At 39.6% G+C, this 19,163-nt stretch overlaps 1 protein-coding gene across 2 annotated transcripts in view; it reads left to right on the top strand.

The window, feature by feature from the left end:
- Window positions 1-6,795: 6,795 nt before the first annotated feature.
- Window positions 6,796-19,163, top strand: part of dennd1b (DENN/MADD domain containing 1B) — a 95,662-nt gene continuing 83,294 nt past the window's right edge. Inside the window, exons 1-2 of one of the 2 annotated variants that reach the window (XM_084117401.1) lie at window positions 6,796-7,068; window positions 7,728-7,792. In XM_084117401.1, coding sequence (XP_083973527.1) covers window positions 7,052-7,068; window positions 7,728-7,792 — 82 coding nt within the window. In that variant the 5' untranslated portion in view covers window positions 6,796-7,051. The remainder of the gene's footprint in view (window positions 7,069-7,727; window positions 7,793-19,163) is intronic. The other variant, XM_084117402.1, reaches the window with a different exon arrangement.

Here is a 19,163-nt window from a genome sequence, read left to right as displayed (position 1 = left end):
GTGTTTTAAATAAGGAGACCTCTAAAATGCTCTGGTAGGTGGGTCCCCAGGTCAGGAGTTGAGAAACACTGATCTGAGGGTATGTTTACACGACACCATTTTCAACTGAAAACCTTTTATGCGTTTGGCCGTTCATTTACATGACAATGGCGTTTTAGGGGCCTGAAAACATTTTGAAAAATGACTTTCCCCTTTGCATGTAAACAACAAAAATGTGAATTTGTGAAAATGGTGAGGTCATGCGCATGATTACTGCATGTTCACGCATGTGTATTACATGTTTACGGGGTGTTTCTTGACAAAGTGACATCTCTAACTACTGGCCTGTCATGCTAAATACAGCCTTTTTAGTCATTTTCGCAGATCCGTGTGAACAGGAGTAAACTTCTGCTACCATTCTGTTGGTAAAGAGGAGTTCTTTAAAGAGTTGCCCTTTCCCATTGGCACAAGTCATTTAGCACCATCACACTACATTTTGGTATTTTTTGGTGGATTTAATTACATTGGGCAATCAGGACAACTGGATTTGCAAGATATGGTGGGAATGGAAGGTGTCTACACCACATTGCAGAGAACATGCTGGCTGATCTAGAGATCATTCCTTACCCTTTCACACTAGGCAAAGTTAAGGTTTCTCACTGAATGAGTTGACCACCTGATCCAGTCTGAACGGTGCCACATATGGCATGATATGGCCAGACGGTCTGGCTGGAACACTGGGAGAGGTCTTGGGGAGATGCCCTACTGTTTTGTGTGGCTATTTACAGCCCTGTCCAAAGGAATCTCGCCCTGTGACTGTCAGTCAGATGTGGTGAGCTTTTTCAGGAGCACTGGTGCAACCACAGGGAAGCCGGTTGTCCATCTGACCACTTTGGTAAGGCTTCAGCCCCAAGGCTGAATGACATTGTCTCTGTTGCATGACCAGACGGGCAGCTCGGCTACAGCTTGATTCAACACACACACAAACACTGCCAACAACAGCGCTATGGACCACACACCCACGCGCACTGAGAGGGACAGCCCAGATGCTGAAACTGATTTTCCAGCCATCACTCGGCTGACATCCGTTCCTCTCAGCCAACGCGTATCATCCTCTGCCTGGCCTGGGCGCTTGAATGGCGGGGAGCAGCAGTGGTCCGTGGTGTGACTGAGGGTGCAAGGGTTTGCCCCCAGTCCCCATGAGCTGGAAAGGATGGACCTGGACTAGTTATACATTTGGATGCTGGACCAGGCATACTGTCCCTTTGCCTCTAGAAAAGTGGCAGTGCATGGACTCTGCTGTAGCATATGCTGTGGCTGAAGGTCAGGTGACGGACTCCAAAGCTCTGCAGATGCAGGAATTGTAGCCCCCACAGCAGCTTGGGTGGGTTTCAATTCAGAGGGAATTATCGGTGAGAGAGCTTAGTATGATTGAAGCCAGAACCCAGGTATGTCTGACCTTAACAACCTGCAGATGAAACAAAGGTACATTTGAGATGCGGAGAACGACAATATGAAAAATATGTTTAAAACCGGCTGAAAGATTCTTGCTATAAACCACTGATTTTACATAAAGTCTCTAACCTTCGGCCGACTTGTACATGCACAATTAACTGACAGAGGAAATAAACAGATCTCACCAGATGCTCAGGTTCGGAACCAAAGGAATCTCCTGGATGGAGATGCTGCTCAAGCATAACCAGTTTCCTCTATTTCCAAGGAAGTCCCTCGAGGTTTTAGACTCATTTTCCCTTTCCTCACTCTCATGTTTTCTTGTTCAGTTGTTATGATTCCCACACCTGATCCCAGCACATGACAAGACTAGCGAGCGCATGGCTTGTGAGTTGTTTGCTAAAGCAAGTTTTCATGAAATCTGTCTATGCTCTGAGGGACTGAGCATTGTGTAGCGTTTGCATCTCAGTCACCAAATACTGAGAAACAGAGAAAGGAGGGACAGAAAGGGAAAAAGAGAACGACAACACTATGCGATCTCTGAAGTCATATGATGCAGAAGAATAAGGCAGACTTGAAAGTTGGCCTATTTCATGGTCAGGCACTAGGACTGGGAAGGGTCTTGAATGGCAATGCATCTACTTTAATGTGACAGACAAGTCCCTAGGCAAAACAAGCAGACCCGTGGCAGGCAGGCCCAGGTACTTGATGAGTGTGACACCTTTGCTATTCCACTGGAAATGTTGTTGCCGTACGCTCCGCTGCCTCATCTTAGGTTTTACCCAAATAAATTTGCCTCTCATCCGGACTGACGATGCCACAAGCCCCTCGCCTGCCTGTCCTCCCTGGAACTGTTGAGATCATGAATCTCCTTGTCGACGTTCACAGGGCCTTGCTCCTGATAAATGTGCACCCGCCTTGGGACCCTCCCGCCGCCTGATATCGTGCCCTGCGCCAGTCGGCAAAGCTGGGACAGAGCTCTGCCACATACACATTCCCGCATTCAGAGACCATTTCCTTGTTCCTGCCCTGCGATGCTGTGTGACAGGTTGGATGGCCAGTGCCTGGGGCAAAATCTTACTCGGCTTTGCATATCTACAGACAAAGTGTCATGTCAACACAATGACTGCACATGATTATAAATAAAGAAATATCTAATAATAATTATGTGATCTGTGTACTTACGGTGTTTGTGCTGAAATCACAGTTTTAGTGGATGAAAAAGACCAGAGTATCAATCTCAGTTAGCCACAGGGACATATGATTCAGACAGGGAGATATGAAGATGCATAATAATGCTCCTAACAACTAAAATACTAATACTTGTGTATTTTTCTAGTTTTTTTTTTAATCTATATGAATAATAACTTAATTATTATATCCAATTAAACAATACTTTATGGTGAAAACACACACAAAAACCATAGGGTCTATGGAAAAATAAAGGACCTAGTAGGCCTCGACATCAACCCTGTGTATATAGTGTATGTAAATTGTAAATGCTACCAAAAAAAAAAAAAGAAAAAAAAAAAGATCTATTGAAGCTAAATTATTTGTTTCATAAACCATGGAACAACTAAAGGAGAACTAAAGGAGAAGTAATTTTAATTAGTTTAAATTACATATATCTCTCAAATATACGTCTGTGGACTCTTGTGTATAATTTCTTTATAATTTCCTATATATTTTTAATGAGAAATGAAGTCTTTGATTGTATTTAACGTCAACACACATTTATAAGAGGACTTTATTCTCCATTGTGTTTTCTTGGTCGAACATTTGCAGGGAGGAAGTACGTAGTCAGAATTGACAGATGTCAAAATTATGATTGCCTGTAACCACATGAATATTCATGACCACAAAAAATTCCCACTTGTGAAATTCATCTGACAGAGGAGCACACCAACTCCTGTAAGTCAAATCACAGTGGATAGATGTGATTCAAACCATTTCCTGGAGTGTGGGTTGCACATCTGGTGTAGCGTATTTCATCATTTAAAACTGTGTAAGACGAATGCGCATTAAAAGAAGTCCAAATTCAATACAGGAGCACACAAAATGAGCTTTTCAGCCCATCTTAACATTTACTGCTATACATAAAACAAAGAGTTGAAGGTTTTCTTCTTAGCAGGATCCTCCACATTAATTTGCCCATATGGACACTGTTGGAAAAAAACAAGAAGTTTAGAGTTAACAAATGGTACTGTAAAGTTGAAAAAGAATTAATATCATGTTGACAGTTTGCTTTTTATTATGTATTGTGGGTTACTGACAGAATGGATTTCTCCTGTTTCAGCATCATGTAATCCATAAAAAAATCAACTAAATTTCACTCTAAATAAAAAATACTTAGGCTACTATAAAATTAATACAATACTGACTGACATTTTCTTTCAGTCCTCTTGTAAAGATACACGAGAAAAATATGAAGCTTACATGTCTACAGGCAGTCCCACAGCATCTTCCTCTTTTCCTATGGGCAAACTCAGTGAACACATTATAGCCGGTTATAGGGTCAATGTATGTTCTTTTCTGATTCTGTGAACAGATGCAATTTGCAGATGATCATCTGTTTGTAAATGCTCAAATTTGAGAAGAATGTTTAAGGATCAGTGTTCCGTAAAGAACATATTTCAGGGTAAAATATAAAACTACTAAATTATTATAATAAATAAACTTTATTCTAATAAAGTTTTCATCCACTTTACTTCCTAGAAATTTAACAAGTCATTAATGAAAATACAGCAGAAACACAATGCAAACGTGTTTCTTAAGCATCATTTCTGACTCTTCCTCAGAGAGCGTTGGCTTCATCTATGACAGCCTTCGACGCCAAAAGGGCCCGAGGCGCTTTTTGTGGCATGCCATTTCAGATGCCATCCTTTGGCTCCATAGTGAAGCTGACACTGTCTGTGCATCCTCCAACTCTACGGGTCTTCCATAACTTTCTCTCGGCCATCAAACTACATAGTTCCTGACAGCCAAAAGGAACATTCAAAAATGACCCAGTCTTCCACACACTTAAGTAGCCTTACTAGTCTGCAAGTTAGAGGTCTACTGTGTTCTTTTTAGTTCCCCAAGAATGTAAAAATATCCTTAAAATTGCAAAATGTAGAATCTTCAATGGTAGGAATGCCTAGTTGCTAATATTGAACCATCTATGTTGGTTAGGTTCCCTCACATAGGTCACTGGCTCAGGTTTGTGTATCTACACGAGTCTCTTTAAATGTGACACCAGCTGCTAGAAGTGCAGTTTATATAAGCGTTTGATTTTGCCCTTACCTTGCATGCGTCCAGATGGAGTTTATGAATGAATCTGTCGTCATCTGAAAGCGTGCTTGTTTCATGTGACGCGGTTGTGTTTTTATCGTGAGAATTCGAATTTGATTCGCTCTCGCGTGCACTGCAATATGAACGCGGCGTTTTCTTATTGTACACCGCATTTAACATTATTATGTTCGTTCGACTGCGTTTAAAACTTGTTAATCTTAAAAGTATACATGAACCGAGAAGCCGCATAACTCGTGATAACAAGGGAAACTAAAATGTCCTGTTACGACGTTGCTTGCAAATGCAAACTTCTGACAGTACCTGAGACAGTTCTCACAACAACCACTGCCTACAGGACAAAATGTTGTTGTGGTTCAAATAACTATATTCACACTTTGCTCTGCTGCCAATACATGTTAAAAACCACCAAACAAAACACCGCTGTGTTCTTCCTCATTGTGCTTTTCATATTCTGAAACAGTGGCGTTCACAAGATGCATTTAAGCGCCCCCTCTGTTGGAGAGTAGAACTACAGCAGGGGAAAGTGTGTTGTGTTGCCATACTTTTAACTCCAATACAGTGAGTATTTCAGGTTTAAAAAAAACAACCTTTTTTATTATAAAGTACATTTATGTGAAGGCAGCTACATTAAAGACTGTCGAAAATTTCTGTGGTAATCAAGGTGAAAAAATACAGTTCACGACGACACAACATGCCCCTTTATAGGTTTTCTCAATGGAATCTGCATATTATAGTTTTTTTTTTTTTTTCAACTAAATTCAACACTGATTAGTTTAAACAATCATGAAATCGAAAACAATTCTTTAAAAAGCAAATGTAAAAGGTAAAATAGCCTACAAAATCTGGTCTCCATACAGTTGTTTTGGCCAACACATTTTGTAATTAGCAATTTTATAAATAAAATTAATTTTATAAATTATTATATAGAATATAATTATATATTATTATTATTCTATTAATTAATTATAAATATTACAATTAAATTCATGACATTATATATATATGTGACATTTAAAACACATGACAGCTTGCCCTAATAAAAATGACTTGACATTTATGAAGAACTTCCTTGTTCTTAGAACAGTTCGGGCATTTATAGTTCATCAGCCATCATTAAATAGTTGACTTTTGCCTGTTTAACTGCATATTAACCTACTATAACGGGCTTGCACATTCAATTCCTTAGTATAGAATATAGTATAGTGTGCTTATTCATCTTACTGGGGCAGAGGATAAACAATGGAAAAGAGTAAAAAAGGAGTAACTACAACCACAAACAGATCAGCAGAGATAACAGCAGTTCACTTCGAAATGACAAGCCAGTGACTGTTTAGTAGCAGAGTCCCCTTCATTAACCACTACAATAACCACAATTTTTCCCCCGCAGGAAGCAGACAAATACAAATTCATGTCCTTGAATTGCAACAGGTTTAAATGACTAGGCGTTGACCCACAAGAAACACAAGCTATTTTTTTTTTAAAAACAAGTGGGTGGTGTGAATTTATACTTCCTTTGCTTTAGCCAACCACTAGAACTTGAGTGTTTAACTTATAAACAGGTCCTGTTTTTTTAACAAGCTTATTTTTAAACATTATTGATGTTCACATTCCTCTTCAGAAACATTTAAGGATGTAATAATATAAAGAAGGTATTTGCAAACCATACATACATGCATAGTATGCAAGCTAGCATCAGTAGACATGCCTATGCATGCATGCATGCAAAAAAAAATGCTCTGAAGGATGCAATTAAAGGGACAGTTCACTAAAAAAAGGACATTTACTCATCCTCATGTTGTTCCAAACCTTAATGCCTTAATGACTTTCTATCTTCTGTGGAACACAAAAACAGATATTAAATAAGGTAGGCTAACTACAGTCAGTATTAAGGACTGACAGGCTCAGTCACCATTGTAAGTGAATGGAGACTGGTGCTGTCATCTCAGTTTGTATTCCACAGCAAAAAGAAACTCGTGCAGGTTTGAAACAACAAGAGGGCGAGTAAATAATGACTTAGTGTTAATTTTTTGGAATCACAATCCTACTGAAATACACGCGCACGCGCGCATACTCGCGTGACCCAGGTGCTTCCTGGTGCTTCATTGCAGGATCACAGCCTGGGGAACCGAAACGGTCAGCAGCGCGTCTAGGAAGCGTCAGCGGGGAGCCCGCGCGCCGACAGATAGAGGAATGCAGCAGTTTCCGCGACCGTCCGTCAGGTAGCCGCGGATCCAGAAGGTTCGCAGGCAGCGCGCGTGACTCGGAGTGCGCTACGGTGTTTTATTTTCCCGCCGTCGGCGCGAGCTGCTGCTGACGCGATGCTTTAGCCATGGACAGCAGGATAAAGTAAGTCCACATTTATTTAACTTACACATTCCTCTGATTTGTCGCGGCACGCGTTATCAGTCTCCGTAAATAAAAGTATCTCATACGGTCAAAATGAAGATAGCGGCTATTGTAAATCGGTTAGTTAGCTCATTTGGCTAATGAGAGGAGATGACAGGTCCAGCTGACCGGTTAGCTGTTTACCCCAGACGTGCTAACTAGCCTAGCCGCATTCCTCTACAGACATTTAAACTTGACAGCTGCAAATATTTCATCCAGCTGGAATTAGACGACGTTAACATCTCGTTCTATTAGCATGTATGGATTTATACTGTAATTATTATGACTATATTGCGAATTCACAAGAGAAAACTGACATACTTTAGTCTCCAATGACATGTCGAGCTTTTAAAGGGATAACGTTAGTTAACTCAAATTTAACATTAACTCGTGTATAACTTTGTATTCAGTGGAACACAAGCAGATGTTGTAAAATATGCAATAACAGTGAATGGAGATTGAGACTGTCATTTTCCTGTCATCGACAGAAGAATGAAAGTTACATTGGTTTGGAAAGAGTAAATAATATCAAAATGTTAGTTTATAAGTGAACTTAACTTAACTCACTAACTTAAGTTAAGTTGTTAAGTTGTGAATTGGGCTTGTTTTTCCTCTTTCAGCGAGAATCCTGCGAGAACATTTGATTTGGCACTTCAGGTTGCATGTCCATCATCTGAAAATGAAGGTGAGCCTTCATTTCAAAATGTTTATATTTTGCATATGCAAGTGTGTTTTAAACAGACCTGTGCCTTTTTTTCTCCAAAACACACAAGTATTTACATTAGAAAGACTTTGTTGAACCTCTGTTTTAAATTACTTTTTGGTATTTTCCTTTCTGTCAGCATACTTGTAATGGCATGAAAGGGATCCATGTTTACTCAGGCTTATAATGTAGCACTGCTCATATTTCATGGCTTTAAAGTGATAATGTTTGGCATCATGATAGTTTGTCCAAATGAAGTTTGATTATAATTTTGTCTTAGTTGTAGTTTTTGTGTCAGTGATGACACATACAATCTTTTCTGTTTTTGTACATCGGAAAATGTGGCAACTGTGGGGCTGTTTACACGACACCATTTTCAACTAAAAATGGAAAACATTTTATGCGTTTTCCATTCTTTCACACGACAGTGGCGTTTTGAGGGCGTAGTGTTAATTTACAAAGTGATATCGCCAACTACTGGTCTGGCATGAATACTACAGCGTTTTTATCGTTTTCACAGATCCGTGTGAATGGGGGAACGTTTTGACAATTTACATTTACATTTAGTCATTTAGCAGGCGCTTTTATCCAAAGCGACTTACAAACTAGGACTAGATTAAGCGAGTCATCATGAAGAGGCAAAAACAAAAACAACGCAAGAAGTGCTCAAGATACGAAGTTCAGGCATTATTCAGAGTAGCATAAGCCCGATAAGTGAGGTTTTAGAGGGAAAGGGGAGTTTTTATTTTATTTTATTTTTTTATGCGGTTAAGTGCTCACGGAAGAGATGGGTTTTCAGCTGTCTTTTGAAGGTTGTCAGGGATTCTGCATTCCGGATGAGGGTGGGGAGAGCGTTCCACCAGCATGGAACTGTGAATGAGAATGTTCTGGAAAGTGATTTTGTGGCTCTCTGTGATGGAACCACGAGACGCCTCTCGTTGACCGATCGTAGGCTTCTGGTAGGGATGTAGGCTTGTAGTAGTGAGTGAAAGTAGGAAGGAGCTGTAAGAAAGCGTCAATGCTTTGAACTTGATGCGAGCAGCGAGTGGTAGCCAGTGCAGAGAGATGAACAGAGGAGTGACGTGGGCCCTCTTGGGCTCGTTGAAGACGAGACGAGCTGCAGCGTTCTGGATCATCTGTAGAGGTTTGGTTGCACATGATGGAAGTCCAGCCAGAAGAGCATTGCAGTAGTCAAGCCTAGAGATGACCAGGGCCTGGACGAGAAGTTGTGTTGCATGCTCAGTTAGGAAAGGCCTGATCTTCCTGATATTGTACAGTGCAAACCTGCATGATCGAGCTGTCTTTGAAATGTTGTCGTCTGTACACGAAACGTTTTTGTGTGTTTTTAGCGCATCGTGTAAATGTATCCTGAGACAAAAATAAAAGTGCTGAAATTAAACCAGCTATTTTACTTCATTTTCTGAAAATTTGTAAAAACAAAATGCAAAATTGAACAAAAAAGGCTAATATCCAAATTTAACCAAAGTCTCACTAAGCTTATCATCAATCATGATAAATATATCTAACTTTGTACCATCTAAAAGCCTTTCTTGTGAAACTTTGACAGCTTTAAATGTGTGACTTGTTTTTAGCTGATGTGCTAAGCTGTTTTCCATGCTTGAAATGGATGACTAAATTACGTGTTTTGTGTCTGGGGATTCACAGGAAGGAAGTTATTGCTGTAGATTCTCTGGGTGGTCAGATTCACTTCTGATGGGCTTGCTTGTGTGCGTTTCCATTTTAGATCAGCACGCTCTTGGTTTGTATTTGCTTTGAGCTATTCAGGAAAACCTGCAGATGCATTTTAGTGTAAGAAGAATTAGGTTAATGTGCTGTGATATCGATCTTGGTTTGTGAATCTGTCTGTATGCTTTGAGCTCTGCAAGGTTGAACAGAAACCATGCATCTTCAACGGACCAGGTAACGACTGCTGTGCTGTGCTCGTGCTGTGAAGTGAGACCATTATGAACCTTTTTTAGCAACAGAAAGAAACATTTCAATGTGAGGTAAACGGATATGAAAAATTGCTTGTTATATGCTCAGCATATCTTATGCCACCAATTTTTGTTCCTATCCTTAAACTATCATTACTCTTTTTGCTTGACATTGAAGGGGTGAGGAGCAGGTGGTTCACAGAGGCAGCTGTTGCTCTGACCGAAAATGGAAAATATTCCCGGTCCAGCCGCTGACGTGAAAGTTGAAATAAGCTATAATGACCCACTTCCCTCATCATCATATGTCTGTGTTCGTCTCATTTCCTGACCCCGACTCTCAGAACTGCAGCTTCATTCCAAGAGGCTTTAAGGCCAAACAGAAGTTTGTCAAGGACAGGAAACAATTCAAGCCTGGGATAACATACACACAGCGTCAGCCGCATACGATATCTTGTCGCAAATTTAATGTTGTGGTTTACAAAATAACGAATATTTTCCCATTTCCAGTTAAAGCATGTGATTGACTGCTCAGTTCTAGAGTTTCATGCTTTTCGTTCTGTTCAAACACGGTGGACCTGCTGGATAGCGCCTGAAACATATTTCTGTTGCCAAATGGGGTGATTCTAGAGCATTTGTGGTAATATGAGGCATTCAAGGGGATTCATTGAATCTCATCAGACATTCTGCCTCTCTACTCACCTCATGTGTCATTTAGTCTAATTTGATATTCGATCGGCCCAAATACAGGTCAGTTTCCCTTGAGGAAAAATTAAGTCAGACAAAATTAAGCGAACCTACAAGTACATTGCATTTAGTTTCCATCCAAAGTGAGTTACTTGGGAATCCAACCCATGATCTTGTGGTCTTGCTTTACTTTGAGTTACAGGAACTACTGGCGAGATGTTTGTTTGTGTTCAGTTTGTGTTGTTGAGTTTATTACTAGATACCAGATTAGAGGAAACCACCCTTTGCTTTTGTGTCATCTTTCGTTTCCCTCTTTGTCCACACAAGTTTATACTCTTGAGTGCATTTTCTAGTAGTGATGCATCTTAGTTTCAGAACATGTCACGTTATCCTGCTACTTTTTGTAGACTGTTTCCTTTTAAGCACCGCTACTACAACAGTACACTGAACCTCTGCATTGCGTCTTGCTCTTGAGTGGTGTGTCTGAAGATGGTAATAATATAATTATAATAATTAAAAGTATCTTACACTAAGTTTGGCGGCGGTAAGATTTTTTTTTTTTTTTTTTAAAAAAGAAGTCTGTAATGCTCACACTTTATTTGATCAAAATACAGTAAAAACAGTAATATTGTGAAATATTATTACAATTTAAAAATGTAAATGATATTCATTCATGTGATGGCAAATCTGAATTTTCAGTATCATTACTCCAGTCTTCAGTGTCACATGGTCCATCAGAAATCATTCTGATTTGCTGCTTAAAAATATTTGTTATTATTATCAATGTTGAATTATCAACAGTTGTGCAGCTTCATATTTTTGTAGAAACAATGTTGTTGTTTTTCAGGATTTGATGAATAGAAAGTTTACCAGAACAGCATTTATAAATGTCTTTTACTAGGCCATTACCTTTGATCAATTTAATGCATCCTAGCTAAATAATAAATAAAACATTGTCAATTAATCTCACTGCCCCCAAACTTATGAAAGGTAGTGTATGTGAAAACCACTAATGCCGAAGTCAGACTACACAATATCAGCCCGATTTTTGGCACAATTCGTTTGACATAGGGCGTGGTGATTCGTAAACGACAATGGGTGTTGGGACAAAGAATCGATAATTTTATCTCGTATACTGTGTCATAGTGAATCACAACCAACGCTGCTTCTGCGATGCTTCATGACATCCCGACAGAACGACTAGCATGTTTAATTTTTGTTCGTTACTTCACGACTGGTTCGGCCACATCTATGATGCTGACCAATAGGAGCACAGAAGCTCTTCCGTACACAGCTTTCAAACATGCCAAAACGAAAGAGAGATGATTTTATTTGTGCTGTTAGCTGGAATTATGCAATGGAGGAAAGGTTCATGGAGGTATGGCAAAGTTTATGATGTTTTCTTGAGGAACGACCGCGACAGAGTGAAAAAAGATAAATGCTGGCGAACGATGGCGCTTACTGGAATTAGCATTAAGCTAACACGTTGCTTCGGTAGCCATTGTTTGTTTACGCTCTTGTTTCGGGAAGTCAGTCGCTAGTTCAGCCTTCTCGATGACATCACACATGGCGGTAAAGACGGCAAACGATGATTGGTTGGAAAGCAACGTGTAGTCTGACGTGTTTCTTGTCCACAGCATGACAATAATTTAGGAGTCAAAACCGCATAATCTGACACAGTGACTATCATAACTGAGAAAAGATATTGTGTAGTCTGACATTAGACACTCAGAACAGCCTAATTATGCAGAGCTTCTTTAAGCTCACACTACACAACTTTTGGCTGGATTTTGCTGTCCAAGGTCTGCGACAAAACCCCTGGATCGTGGCCAAATCGGTGCTCGTTGCGGTCGCCAATGCTTGTTAAAGTACGAGCAGGCCAGGGCCGTGATCTGAGTCTCGAGCAGTCACAGGCTCTGCAATATCTAAAAAACCTTTTTGATATTACCACCACATGATCTTGTAGTTTGTGCAATGCAATGACAAGGTGGAACTAATCCAGCCAATCACAGTGCAGATGGTATAAATGGAATTTATGTTTTGTAGAGAAAATGTTTTCGCTGTAGGTTAGGACTGCCTCTTGAACAAACGTATTGTAGCTTAGTCTCGTCAGCTCGTCGTTGTTAACTATGACAAGACGAAGACAGATGATAAGACACCTTTGTTGTGTACAGTCCTGTAGTGTGAGCTTGCCCTGTGAGTCAACTCACAAAAGTCGATTTTTTTTTGTAGTTTTGCTCATCTCTGAGATAAATAAAATAGGTTACATTCAGAAACAAATGGTTTTAAAGGTAATGCCATTGTTTTCTTCTCCAGCATGGGTCTGGGGTTGACAGGCCCAGAGACTGCAGAGTAGGTGACTTATTTTAGCTAACATTAGAAGATGAATACTTTGCCAGATTGGATTAAGCATGACTGCCATGCTTGTGCTTGGCACTAGTGAGCCGCATTGATGTTTTTCATGCCCTGTGCCAAAGCCAGCAGATGAGGCTGACTGTGCCAAGGCAGTAGGTGGAGACAGATGCTACCTGTCTTGCCTCTTCTTTTCTTCCAGATTGCACCCAATAATAAAGCAATAAAAATAATAGACCTGAAATTTACAACTACACTTGTGCTGCAATTAGCAAAGTGATTTTCCAGCGATGACCAACAGCTTTATTTCTCTTTCGCACAGGCCACTTTTTCAATGGTGTTAAGGACCAGTTTGACTAGGTGGTAGACATAGTGCTATAAAGTTATGTATTTTTCTGTAGAAAATGTGAGTGGTCCTTGCTTGTGCAGAAGTCACCTAGATCAGGGATGGGCAACTTCGGTCCTGGAGGGCCACTGTCCTACAGAGTTTAGCTTCAACCCTAATCAAACACACCTGAACAAGCTAATCAAGGTCCTCAGGATTACTGGAAAATTACAGACAGGTGATTTTTTTCAGGGTTGGAGCTAAACTCTGTAGGACAGTGGCCCTCCAGGACCGAAGTTGCCCATCCCTGACCTAGATGATGCGGGGTGGGGGGCAAATTTAAAGAGTCCACCCTGAAGTCTCTTGGATATTTTGGTCTGTAAATATGGGATTCTTAAATTTATGTTACAAAAAGTTATGGTACGGTCACATTTACTGTTATTCAGCATATTTTTGTGGGTGAAATCCAGTAATTTTAATAGGAATATATGCGATCTAAAATTTTGCACATGGGCTACCCTCTACAGAGGGTTCAAGTTGACAAACAGAAAGCTGCTTGGTTTGAAAGTGACTTCTATGCTTCATGCACACCTGTAACTACACTACAAGATTTGGCTATTTCTGCCAAAATGTGACTGATAATGATGCTTACTGTAGCAAACACCTCTAATTGTAAGGTAATAATAAGGTGCCAAAACGAAACTGCAGCAATTTTGACTTTTCCTTTAGAGATCAAGTTACATTTGCGTACTACAAGATTAACCAGTTTGACTTTTTCATGTGAAGTTTGAGTCATCTAAAAAAATATTTTTAAAATGTCCCTGCAGCTGTACCTTTACCTTTTTAAATGTGTCCTAGCACGTTTATTCTCCTGCCTCAGATTTCACATAGCAGCTTTTGACAGGTCTGTGAGCCAAGGGTCTTTTTTTTGCCATTTGACCCCCACCTTGTTAAATAATCTGATTGGCGCTCAGCTGTGTCTAGGGTTCAGCGCCAGCTAACACTTTGGTGGGGCTCCGCTGTCGGACTAACAATGCCGCTGTGCCTAAGATGGTGTTGATTGGTCATTACTCATAACGGCTACAGGGGTAGTTTGCGCATGATTTTCTTTTCCTTTATAGTCATGCAGATTCAATTCGGTTTGATCTGCCCTCATTATACTTGTGCAACTTCATCAAGTCTCCCCGGATCCCCTTTGCCAGCATCACCCGAAAAATACAGCTTAATGATGGAAAAAAGCTTTAGTTTGAAGCCACGGAATAAGTTATCCCACACACCCTTGCTTAGAACTGAATTCAGATTGACCTCCAGTTCTGCAAGTTATGGATTTTCACTTCATGAAACTCTCTGTGCTTTTTTTTCTTTCCTTGCTGCGCTGAAGAGTCTCGTTAGTTGTGAACAGTCTGAAGCCGTTCCACTGGGGCTGTGAATATATGAATTTATGATTACGATGGAAGTTTTGCCAAATTCACCAGCGCTGGATGGTTCTGCAGTCACCTGTTCCTAAACTCCTACGTGTTGCCGCAAAAGTGGCGCACACTTCGAGAACCTTCTCAAATACGTTTTTTTTAGTTTAAATGATTTTGATTGACACACAAATAGTTTTGGTTTTGCTTTAGCTTCTTTACTATAGTTGGATGACAAGTAGTTCTGGTTTTGCTTTAGCTTCTTTACTATAGTTGGATGGCAAGGCCGGTAATGTAGTGTCCGGTGCTGGCGAGTGAAGATCAGCAGATGTGACGGGAACAGTCAGGCCCCGCAGGAGTCGGCCTGTTTCTTCTCAGGTGGTTTGACCCCACACACACCCTCCCTCTTAGGCTACACGGGACGTGTTCTGCTGTGTGAGGACCGATGTTTTTGCGTGTGCACGGCAGCAGGACGAATCTGCTGATCGGTGTAATCTGAGAGGCAGTTACCGCAGGGCTCGTCACGGCTCTCCAGACTTCCTCGTTTAAGTGCACCGTCGCAAGTCAGTCTGCAAGAACAGAAAGACTTCTTGGCAGGTCTATTTTTGGAGCTGTGTAATGACATCGAAAGTGAGGATGTGGTAAATAATTAATCCAACTGATTTAGATTATTGCGTTGTGTCATTTCAAACACTTGAGTCTGAACTTAGACTGAAAGTTTGCCTTCACTTCAACAAATGCTTAGGCCAGCTCTGAACAAAGACACATTAAAAGTTGCACAGGTTCTTCTGTAGGCTTTTCTAGTGTAGCTTTGAACCAAATGTCTGTATTATCATACTCGTTATTGCACGTGATCTGAACACGTGATCCATATAAAACCATATAAATCCATATAAAACATTACAGCATTTGTAATGATGCTGTCAGATCCAAAACAGCTTAATCTTTCAACAAAAGTGTGTGCGAACTACTATTACACTGTGCCTCGTTTACAAAAACAAATGCTCAGAACAAACATATTCCTCCGAAGCAATCCGGGACGCCATTAAAATAAACTCGCCACTTGTTTTCCGACGCTGGGATCCTTCTGAAGTTTGTACAGACTACAGAGATGCAAATGAGCTGTTTAAACTGGACGCGTCAAAGCAAACGCTCTTTTCTCTTGTCGACAGACTCAAGCACGTGGAGCATGTCTATGGTACAGACCTCACATGACCGCTTTAAACATTTAGTTACATTTTTCGGCATTTTTTTTTTCTTTTTTAAATAAAGATAGATTTTTTCCCCCCTCTAAAAACTCTTACTTTTGTAGGTGAACAGTTTAATGATTATCCTCAAAGATATCGGAAAAGTTTCCCAGTAACCTTAAGAGCAGGCTAGACTTGCTACATTAGCTCGGATCTCATTTTTCATACATTACAATATAGGCCTATCTCGGCTAAAAATGTTCATGTGCAGAGTGACTTGTGGCAATTTTTTGAGTTTTGTGTCACAGTGCTGGCCTCTTTTTGGGCTCCAGCCCACTTTTCATCACTGAATGTAGGTCAGTCCCCACTGCTTGTCTTTGTGAGGGCTTTGCTGTGCTATTTGTCATTGAATATCATGTGACTCATCCATGAGGTCTTTGTTGTCACACATGGAACCGTGTTCTCTCACTCGATTGGTTCTCGTCTCCTTCTCTGATTCAGAGAGTGTCATATGGAATTAGCATACAGTGCTGTCATTAGTGAAGTATGTGAGCACGCCTCTCTCATCTCCCCCACTCCGAGTCATAGCACTCTCAAACCATTCATTTTTTCCTGTGAGAAATGCTTATTAAATCCTATACTATCGTTAAAAAGTTTGGGGTCGGTACAATTTAAAAAAAAAAATGTTTTTGAAAGAAGTATCTTATGCTTGCATCAAAGCTGCATTTATTGAATCAAAAATACAGTAAAACATTAATATTGTGAATTTTTTTTACAATTTAAAGTACCTGTTTTATTTACATTTATTTGAAATGGAAATCTTTTGTAATATTATACATGTTTTAACTGTCACTTTTGATCTGTTTTTGCATCTTTGCTAAATAAAAGTATTAATAAAAAATAAATAAAAAAACCGACCTTAAACTTTTGTGTATATCACACCAATTTGTGACTAATGTTGTAAGTGGACCTCACAGATTTTTTTTAATTTTTTTAATTTCATACATTTTCAAAACATTTACGTGTAACAAATCTCATTCTTACCACACTTACTTACATTTGCATGCTGACTTGTGTCTGAATAGTGTTTTCTTTCACATATTTAAGTCTATAGCCTCCTTTACATGCAAAGACACATGTTGATTCTCCTGCTCTGGTGAATGTGTTTTACTTCATATTGTCATATGAACAGTAGTCAGTAATAATCCAGAGTTAAGTGCCATGAATCATACTGTAAATACACATAATTTGAGTCAATTTCAACACAATTATATAAGTAAGTTTAGTGAGTGAGTCAGATGTTTCAGTAATCCATTCATTCAGTGAAGTATTCATCATCACTGATTGACTGAATGACTGATTCAAGCTGGTAACTTAGAATGATTCATTAAAAGAATCGCTCATGGGAGTCATTTGCTTATGAATCTGACAAATTGAGAATTGTTGTCTTGCCTTTTCTTGGTATCAGGATTTCTCTGGATCAGAGTTCAGAAGAACTGGCATGTTTCTGGGTTTTTAGTCTTTATCCCAGAGGTGGCTACTGATTGCCTGAAGGCATAGGTGCTGTAAAAGTGTATGATGCGTATAAAAGCACCTTCTCTGTCCAGTGCCTAATTGTCATATGCTTTAATAGATAATTGAGTTTTTCCTGCAAGCTAGCCCATTTTTAGATGCGTGTATGTGTTATGTGTGAGGCAGATGGTGCGAGCATATGGTTTGCAACTTGTGATTACCTGCTGCAGCCCCTTTCCAGCTTTTCTCCTCGCGCACCCAAACCGGAGTCGCGGCTGCCCCCCTTTAAGAGGTAAAGACATTTTAATGTCCATGAGATGTAGCCTAGCTTGAGATAAGGCAGTTTGATGACTGATGTGATTAGCGAGCTTGGCGATACCTCCAGAACAGCCTCCCTCCTGTCGTCTGTACTGTGCATATAAATTACCCTTGAGTCAGGAGTTAAGGTGTGATTTGCGAGGCAGATTGTTTGAATGTTGTTTATTCTCTTTGTGGTACGCTGGCTTTCTTTCCCGACAATGCATGCTAGCTATGAGCCCAACCAAATGGTATGAAAAAAAAAAAAAAAAAACGTTCACATGAAGACAGTTGATAAACATTCTCGCAATTGGACATGTATTGTGACAGACTGCACTAATATACAGTGATATGCCGGGACTGTCACATAGCCGACATCCATATGCTGCTCCACTCAATCATGAAGCTGTGAAATTGGGTTGCACCCCAACTAGCTTCAAGATTTTTTTTTTCCTCTCTCTCCTTCTCTCTGCTGTTTCCTAGCTGTTTTCTGAAATCTATAAGTGTATGTAAAATATGCAAATGAATCCACACAGACGTTTGACAAATTGTCACACATTGAGATAAAACACGGGAATAATCAGCGTTTGATGTTTGTTGGAGAGCCCATTCCCATATTGTTGCCTGAATTAGTGTATTACACCACGCCAGTTACTCAAATGTATCAAATTCACCTTTATTTTGTAGTTGTTGATTAGTATTGTTATCTTTCAGAAGGCCTGTCGCTATTATTTAAGATTAATTAAACCTAATTACATATGCCTATTCAAATTTTATGCTGTACAAATGCCACAAGATCACTAAGTCCATGTTTTCATATATGACTTATAAATGCAACATGCTTCAGGTTCACTTTGACATTAGCATGATTGCATTTTTGGGCGTCACAGGTGATTATTAAAAGCTAATGACACATTATGACACAGAGGAGGAGATAATGGCATTTCTCCAAATTTGGAACGAGGAGCATTTGGTGAAAAATGTTGTCAGCAACAAAAAGACGCAATGCTCGAGGGTTTAACCGAACCATATTAAAATGTCATAAGAAATTGGGACAGCAATACAGGCTGATTTTATATATATATATATATATATATATATATATATATATATATATATATATATATATATATATATATATATATATATATATATATATATATGGATATGTGACCATATGCTGCTTATTGACAGTAAGGCAGTTGTTGTGGATGTGCTTCAGAATGGGGTATACGGTTTAGAGATGTAGAATATGGTCATGCAGAATAAGGCATTAATATGTGTTTTATAAGTACTAATAAACAGCCAATATGCTAGTAATATAAATACGTGTACCTGATCAAAATTGTTAGCATATCGCTGCAAACTCATGCAGGTCCTTGTTAGCTACCTCAACTTGTAATCGTGACAGATGCACGCTTAACTTCCACGGTACATGTGAACTATTGGGTTTCTCTTTTCACAGGCAGCAAATGATCAGTGTGATACTTTAAGAAGCATATCATTGCAGTAAAATATATCCTTTTTTAAGGCTCTTGCCAGCTAAAGTGGCATGAAATGTAATGCTATTTGTGGCTTGCAAAAAAAAAAAGAGTGAGGGGGAAAAAAAACCATTTTAAAACGACTGAGTGTTTTCTTTCTATTCAAGCTTAAAAG

This window comes from Abramis brama (assembly GCF_963993115.1).
Source record: "Abramis brama genome assembly, chromosome: 6".
Taxonomy (NCBI): Eukaryota; Metazoa; Chordata; class Actinopteri; order Cypriniformes; family Leuciscidae; genus Abramis; species Abramis brama.
Note: the sequence above shows the minus strand (reverse complement) of the source record. Positions and strands in the feature narration are given on the sequence as shown.